General features: G+C 41.5%; 1 protein-coding gene across 1 annotated transcript; it reads right to left on the bottom strand.

Moving 5' to 3' along the window:
• Positions 1–152: 152 nt before the first annotated feature.
• cnot11 (CCR4-NOT transcription complex, subunit 11) lies at positions 153–8,055 on the bottom strand. Its single transcript, XM_044365467.1, has 7 exons — positions 6,898–8,055; positions 5,938–6,102; positions 5,361–5,513; positions 3,875–4,077; positions 2,171–2,373; positions 993–1,089; positions 153–762 (listed from the first exon to the last, which is right to left on the bottom strand). Exons 1-7 carry the CDS (start codon positions 7,214–7,216, stop codon positions 565–567), a joined length of 1,338 nt encoding a protein of 445 aa, XP_044221402.1. The 5' UTR covers positions 7,217–8,055; the 3' UTR covers positions 153–564.
• Between the last annotated feature and the right edge of the window lie 609 nt (positions 8,056–8,664).

The following is an 8,664-nucleotide window of genomic DNA, read 5'->3' as shown; positions in this document are numbered from 1 at the left end:
ATGTTGAGCTGCATTCACGATCAGTAGGCAGGAGCACCGATATGTTTCTTCACAGCAACCAGATGAAAGCATTGACATGCTCCAGTGTTCATGAGCTGTTACATACAGGAGATTTACAAGATAATGAAAGCATAAACATACAACCTGAAAAATTTTGTTTAACAATATGTTTAATGAAAGAAAACTTGCAAGCTTCCATTTCCAAAGTTGAGAGAGCGCACTGGTAAAAAAATGAAATGCTGAATTGTGTTCTTTTTTTATTTCTGGAAAATAGAGAGGGGAAATGACAAAGTTCAGAAGCAAAACTGGACTGCAGACTGAACAGCGAGTAAAAACAGGAATTTTTGAGCCTGAAGAAACATTCACTACATATTTACAATATTAATTCTCATTGGAGCCGGCTGCATCAGTTTTGGCTCCTGTGATGTGTACAGACATGAAGAATGTTTCTGGTAAACCAAGCCATGACCCTTCAACATGTTTTAAAGTGAATATGGGAGGTTGGCATTGTTTTAGCAACTCAGGCCACTTCTACAGTCTGTGCAGTGTTTCTGTGAGGGCTCATTATTTGGCAGGTTTGGCCTCGGTGGGGTTTTCTCCAGTGTCCAGGGTCTTGAGGAGGCGGAAGAGGCCGGCTGCCTCACGGATGCGGCTAAACTCGATGCAGAAGGCCTGAACCTCGATGAAGAGATCCTGCACGTTAATGATTTTGTTTCGTATTAGTGACTGGAGGAAGACGCAGACCAGACGGACCAGACGATTCTGGAAAAAACAGATCAACATGCAGGAGGAACATGATTAAAGGGAAACAAGTCAAATTTTGCCAGACTCATCTCAGTGAACAGTGATTTCATCAGTCAGTATACTGTACTAGTAGTTTCAGTGTTTTACATTTTCCAGCTCTCTGGTTTAGTCTGTAGTGTGGCTTTTGTATACAGGAAAAAAAACAAAAAACGCTCCTAACAACAGAAATGTTAAACCATTGTCTGTACCTGCATGTACTTGTCTTTGATTTGCTCACAGGTGGAGATACAGTTGGATATGTAGAGGTGGATGAACTCTGGAGGCAAGTCCACAGCTGTGGTCAACCTGAGTGAGGGAGAGCAAAAAGAGGACGTTTGATTTAAAGATAAGAAAATGACAAACACTCAATAAAATCACCTGAGAGCATCAATATTATATTAATATGAACTAGTGCAGTGCCCTCTGTTTTTTTTGTCCTGTGTGTGCTCGTTCTTCTTTCTTAGAAGATTAACTGAGTGGGGCATGTGCCTTTGTCCTACTCAGCAAGTCAGAGCCCAGAAGCCCTGCCCTGCTGTGATGTGAAGGTGTTTATATCAAACAGTCCCCGCTGCACTCAGACACAGAGCTGAGCAGCTCGCTGTTTGCTTGTTTATTCAGAGTTTAAGTTTATTAATATTAATTGTTCCATGTGTCCAAATTGCACCAAATTCAACACTGCACTCCCTTTGGTCCCCAGCCATACACCTGCTAAATGTGGTGTCGATCAGATGAACGATTCAAGAGATAAGCGTAGGACATACAGACAGAGATTCCTTACTTTAGTAGATAGATATAAACATACATTAGCTTTAAAAATAAGTTAAGATACCAAGTTACAATATTTTTTGTCATTTTGACCAGTTTTAGATTTTTTGAGTCAGTATGATTATCTTGGACAAATTATCTGGGTATCTGGGACAACTTCGTAGCTCTGCAGAAAGTGATTATTTTCATTAGATGAATCTATCAACAGTACACATAATGATAAATGCCTGTTACAAGTTCCCAGAACCTAAACCTAAAATCTTTTCTCATTGGTATGTCAGTGTGTGCTGTGCAGTGTGTCTCTTGCTGTTAGTTTGTGATAATGATCACTGTTAGAAATAAAAACACTCTGTACTAATTCAAATATTTAGTCGCATCAGTTACTGTCCCATCCCTAAACAGAATTTTATGAAAAATTGTGAACAGAAATTCCTTTAATCATAAAAACTTGCTTCACTTGCAGACAATGCAGAGCAAAAAATACAAATTTGCTGCAAAGGCACTTTTGACGTGTTGACTTGATAATATTAAGTTGATAATCTTCGAACTTCAGCAAACAAAAAAAAAAAGGTGCAACATGACCTCAGAGCTGTAGCACATGATGTGGTAGCAGCACCCTCACCTGTTGACGACCTCCATGGAGTGCAGTGACATGTCCATGTTAACCAGCACAGAGAAATACTCTGTGATCTGGCTGCTCTGCATCAGCTTCAGCAGCATCTCGATGGCCACCAGCGGGTTGTTCTCCACCAGGTCAGGCAGCTTCGCCGGGGAGAGACCGATGTGATAAACCAGCTTTGGGTCCTTCTCCAGCTCAGCCAGCAGCTAGAGAGAAAGAGAGAGAGACAGAAAGACTGAATAAGCCGCGAACAAACAAAAAAGGCCATGACAGAGGCGAAGCCAGATTAGTGGGTTAGCGAGGTATGTTGAGCATAAAGCCAGGGTTTTCAATGTCACGAAGGCGGCTCTCTTTTAACCTGGCTACATCACCATGATAACTTATAATGCAAACTTAACCTGGTCTGAAGTTTCGGCTTAAATCGGCAATAAAAAGCACCGCCCTTCCAAGTCCGTTTAACACTGCTGGTACTGCAGCTATTAGAACACCAATTAGAAAACCGATTCGTCTTTTATCATATTTACCATTGATTTGATATGTCATATTGTAAATAAGTGATACTTGCGGGATGGGATTTGTTACAATATATCAAATTATGTTTCAAATAACAAAAAACAAACAAAAAAAACTAATGAAGAAATACTTTGAACAAAAAAAAAAAAAAAAAGATTAGTCCATTGGTATTTCTCACACATAATATTCAATCTATAATATTGATTTCACTTTGATTTGGCCAGAATCTAAAGTCATTTCCACTTATCCTTCATTATGTGATGGAGTCAGACCTGAATGCACTTCTTGAATATAATGTTTAAATCTGCAGCGTCAAGTTTAAAGTTGAAGAGCTATGTATATAAACTAATTAGATAATTAATAACTTCATGAATTTGTTTTTTAATCAACAAATTTACATCAGCAATTTTCTGCCAGCATTCCTCTCTCACCTTATTTGCAGCAACAGCATTGCTTTTTGCTGTGATAATGTATTTATATTATTCATAGCTCTCTGTTATAATGACCCGAGACGCACACAGAGCCTGAAGCAGAAAGCCTGAGTTAACAAAGAACGTTCATATCCACTGTCATGATACCACTTATCTCTGATCGCAAGTTTAGGGTTTGTCCAGCCAGCTCACACAAAGAAAGCCTGAGTATGTTGAACTTGCTTCGTAGTACACCCCTCCGGTCTCCTAAGCTGTGTCCTAATTCCATGCTACTTAATAATTGTACACTGTATATACTATGTAGTAATCTTCACATTTTACTGTTTTTCGCAGTTAGTATACAAGAAATCAACATACTACTAGCAGGAAATGAGGCAACACGTGCTGTAAAAGATGATGCGACCAGTTAAAGCCAACAAAAATACTACAAAATGTTTTTTCAAACTTTTAACAGTTATTTTTTATTTTCTGAGGCGTTCCTGTTTCACTATCATCCACTATTACTTTTCATTTTGTCCAGCTGAATCTCCTTTGCACAATGCATTGTGGGACTGTAGTGTCCACCAACAGTACACTCAAAAATCGAATTCTTAGTATGCATACCAACTGTTTTGAGGCTACTTAATTTTATATGTATGTTTGTATGTAAAATGTTCAAGTAGGAAGTCAGCATCATTGCTTTCGACTGAAGAGAAACTTCAGTATCTAAAGAAGAAAACACTGTTGTGAAAACATGTGACAGGTCAGTGTGACTGTAAGTCACCTGTGACTGCTGCTGGGCAGACAGCGGACTCTTGAAGGCCTTGGACATGATGCGTTTGATCTCCACGCCAGTGCTGTTCTTAACACACATGGAGCGGTCCCACTGGATGCTGTGATCTGGCTCAGTGGGGTTCAGCCACGCCAGCTCATCCTCGCACACGTGGAGAGGAGGCGGCGGCCGGATGAACTCGGGGCGGAAGTGACCTGAGGAGGGAGCAATGTGGACAGGTTGTTGGAATGTACTGTTTGGTGTTTCAAGATAACAGCAGCAAAAGTAACCATCAACCACCAGCCAGACCCTGGCAGATTTTACATTTGTTTTGGTTGCAGATGGTAGGTTTAGTCTACAGGCCATAGCAACATTTGCTCCAGCTATAAAGGCATTCTCATACTCAGAGACAGCATCGTGTGTCAGGATGTGAACGGCAATAAATTCTGATCACTGGACACCACGCCACAACAGAAAAGTAAGGAGATATTAAAGACCCTGGTTAGATGGATGCTAAGACTTCCATCAAAAACTCTTACCTCTCCCTTTCCTCGCTGACTCAGAGAGATTTTGAAAATTGTGACATGGCTAAAACAATTTATAATTTAGAAGTTGACAGAGAAGGAAAATGAGAACTGACATCTAGAGCAGGTTCTGTTTGGTGATTATTATTTGCAGAAGTAGCTTGTAGAGCAGCTTGAGTTTTCCCAAATTTATGGATTTTCTGATCTCTGATCATTTCCCTACTTCTTCTGTCTGCAACGCTCTGTGCTGTTAGCACTCCATTAACTGCATCCAACTGATTAAATATTCACCTTTCATTTCTGTATAGGTATAGATCAATGTGTTCACATGCACTTCACTAACCAGGTTACAGTCAGCTTTCTGCAGTCATTTGATTTCTTAAATCAGATGTAAATTAGAAATCTGGTTTCCCTACTAGATTTCAGCTGGAGAAACATATTTTTTTGGCCATGTATCTGGATTTCTAATCAGCTTTGTACATGTGGGCATGTGCAGGATAAAGACTTCAGACCAGGAAAGTGTTGCTGTAACAGCAGAGTGGCTGGATAAGGACAAATCATTACAAATAGACACACATCCTGTTACACAAAATAATCAAAATAAACACACAAAACATCACATTCAAAGTCCAACTGAAACTGAAGCTAAAACAAAGTATCCTCTATAAGTTTCCACACCTGAACAGTTGAATTCAGACATTTTAAGGAAAAACTGCTCTCTCAGTCCAAATGCTCCAGCACGCACACACACACACACACACACACACGGATATATGTGGATTTTACAGTGCATGTAAACATGGTTGTCTGATTCACTGTGTGACCTGATTTCTCCCAGTAACCTGCTCTTGTGGTGTGCGTTCTAATGTCCTAAGGATGATATCTAGAATACTGGAATACAGATTGCAGAACAAAGTGCAGTAACTTTACTTGGTTTTCTTCTAATCTAAAACATTAGCATCAACTGCACTTACTCTCCAGTGGAGGGCGGGGGCCCGTGACCAGAGACTCTATAATCTGATTGGCCACTGAGCTGTCGAATCCTGAGTTGGATGAGTCTGGATCTGGGTCGTTCAGGATGCTGGGGAAGCTGGCCTTGCTCTGAGTGGGCAGCTCTGACTGACGCTCTGGACAACAAAGACACAAAAGATGGTACATTCAACAAATAAATAACCAAGGGTCAGACTGATGGCAATTTGGACAGAAAAATTAGGTTTACACCACATAATATATCCACTTAATTACTTCATATATTACACAGAAAAGCAGTTTAAAGGCTGCTGATTGTCGAAAATAAAGAAGTTTCTACTTTATCAAGTTAGGAGCGGATGTGTTTCTGTTCATCAGTCAATACTTTTTGTGCACACTGGCTTGTTGCAATGCCTGTTTGACTCTTCATGTATATTTCTGTCTTGACAGTAAGTAAGACAGAAAATAACAAAACACATATTACATTGTCAGCTACAACTGATGTTGCCTTTGAAGGTAAGTGTCGTTGTTTTAAAGCAGCACAACTCTACAGTAGATAAATGACTGTTAGTGTATAGTGACCTGCTAAGGCTAGCTGCAGCCCGCTGATGTCTATGGACTGGGGCATGTTGCCGACATCCATACAGGACACTTGTCTGGGCGTCTTCTTGAAGAGATCCCTGGGTGGAGCCAACATTAGCTGGGACAGGAAGAACTTCTCAGGCTGGGTGATGGGAGGCAGGAATCCTGGACATATCACATGACACAAACAGACAAGAGAGTGGGAGTGTTGATGGAGGACATGTAATGTGCACTCTGTGCTTTTGTTCTTACTCACTCTGAGGTCCAGATTGTTGCACAGACAGCTGGTACTTTTCTCTGTTTTAGTGGCTTAAAAATTTGTCTTGTGTATTTTATCAAGAATTGGGGAAAATCCTGAGTCAAAGCATCCAAAATGGCACTTGGCAAGTGAACAAAACATCTATCCACAACTGCATCAGCTGCATGACTAATGGTTGATATCCTTCAAGCAGTGTCAGGCCTGTACGAACAATAAAAGCAACTATTTGGACAAGCAAAACATAGTCTGCACTGAGAGATGTTTGATGCCATGAAGTTGATCCAACACATTTCAGTGAGAGACATTTTCAACAAAAACTGAACATTGTAATAATGGGAAGGATTTATTGCAGGACGGATGTAACAAATTCAGCTAGGGTCAACTAATAAACAGTACATACATCTTTGATATGGTCTACACTCTATAGTTTTAGTGCATAGTGAGGAATTAGGACAGTTTATGGGATTATGATTATTACATGACAGTCTCTGGTAATTGTCTCCTATCCCGAAGGAAATCTGTCTTAGACACATAGTGCTCATGTATTGTGCATATAACGTTCAACACTGAGTCAAGAACAGCTTCTTACTCCAGGCCACCAGGATTGTGAACTCTGATCATGCCAATACCCCCCAACACACACACACACACACACACACACACACACACACACACACACACACACACACACACAGACCTACCGGACAGCACCTTCTCCTGCTCCTCCCCGGCAGGTGCGGGGTTCAGCAAGTGGGCGAACACGGCTGCGAACGGGTTGGCGGCCAGAGGCTCGGTGCGGTACATCTCCCAGAGCAGGTAGAGGGCGGTGAGCCGCTGCGGGGAGCTGGGCAGCAGGTCTGGCTGCTGGAGAAGCATGACCAGCACCGAGCCCACCCTGAAGTGCTCCGCTTTCCCGAAGTAGTGATGGAAGTGGGTGGAGAGGCTCTCGAAGGTGTTGGTGCAAGCCTCCTCCGATATGATGCTCAGCAGATTGGATAGTTCCTTCGGAGCGAGGGTCATGGTCTCCTCACCTGGAGTTGTTCAGCTCTTTGAAGACTGGCACTGTTCAAACTTTATATGTTCGGTTAATATAGCAAATATACCATCCCTGTAATAAACTATGCGGAGTTAATTTGTCTGTGTAGAAGAGTTTTGAAAAGGTGCAGTCTGGAAGTCATCACACGACCTCCGACTCCTGAAGCTCAGTTAGCAACGAGTTAGCTTAGCTTAGCAGTGCTGACAAAACCCGGCGAAGACATGGCGAAAACTAAACAGCCCCCACTGAAATTCCACACTTAACATTTCGGTGACTGCATAACAGTCTTTAAAAGACAACAAATATCAACAAATCGACATATTCAAGACTACTAAATTGTTATCACGACTGTTAAACACAAGTCCACTGCATTAGCCGTTTAAATTTTGACTTGACCCCTGTACAGAGAAATGCATTATGGGTCGTGTAGTTTCGTGCTATGGGATTTCACTTCCGAAGTCAGACTTTTTTCTTTAAAAAAACTAATGTTGACACATTCGGTGATATCTGGTCATGGGGCCAGCTTTATTACAGTGTAGCTCAATAGTAAACCACTGAAACACCGCATTTAAAGGTAAAACCGAGCAGAAAATAACGGTAACATGGCTGGCTAAACGAGCTGGTACGTTTACCCATAAGCCCTTGCGTTTTCCTTTCCTTCCGTGTTTTACTGATGGGTTCTTAAGGAGAACTCTTCCATGCTTCTAATACATCCATGGTTTTACTCAAGGGGTGCTTTTCATTACACGAATTCTATACTTCCTCGCGTCCTCTCTGTCCCGTGATTCGGAAACCGCTCTCCCTCCGCCATAATGCGCCTGGAGGAGACGAGGGCTGCGGTCGATTACATCCATGGGTCTTTTTACTTGGGGGAAAAAAGGTTCCTAACAGCACCCGGAAGTATCTTAGTGGCAGCCATCGTATGAGCTGGTCGAATTCTCTAACTGCTAAGGAAAGGTGCCTCAATGCTTCCTTTCTAATCACCTTTAGCATAGGGTACACTTGACCATCTTTTACAAAAGGAAATGAGATAATTCTCATCATTCACAAACTTAAACGATTAAACCCACATTACACATCCACAGCAGTCCGTGTACCTTCCATCCAAATCAACTTATAAACAAATATACAATGCATTGTACAATGCACGGAAACTCACATGCTTTTCCCATTTTCGCCCTCAAATCGGAGAAGGAATCATACCAAAACCAGATAACATCTTGTTTTTCGCTCTTATTGTTATATCTATATCATCTGCCCCTACTGCATCTCAAAACAGTGTAATTGACTATGCTCATAGCCTATACAGACAGACAGACAGACAGACAGATAGATAGATAGATAGTCAATGAAGTTATGCCGCTGTGCCTCGTGCGTAAAAGCTCACAGCGTCTCTCTTGAAACACACTTATCATTTCTGCTGTGGGATGGG

Source organism: Thunnus albacares, chromosome 11 (assembly GCF_914725855.1).
Source record: "Thunnus albacares chromosome 11, fThuAlb1.1, whole genome shotgun sequence".
In the NCBI taxonomy this organism is placed as follows: domain Eukaryota; kingdom Metazoa; phylum Chordata; class Actinopteri; order Scombriformes; family Scombridae; genus Thunnus; species Thunnus albacares.
The sequence above is the reverse complement of the archived record's forward strand: the minus strand, read 5'-3'. Positions and strand labels throughout refer to the sequence as shown.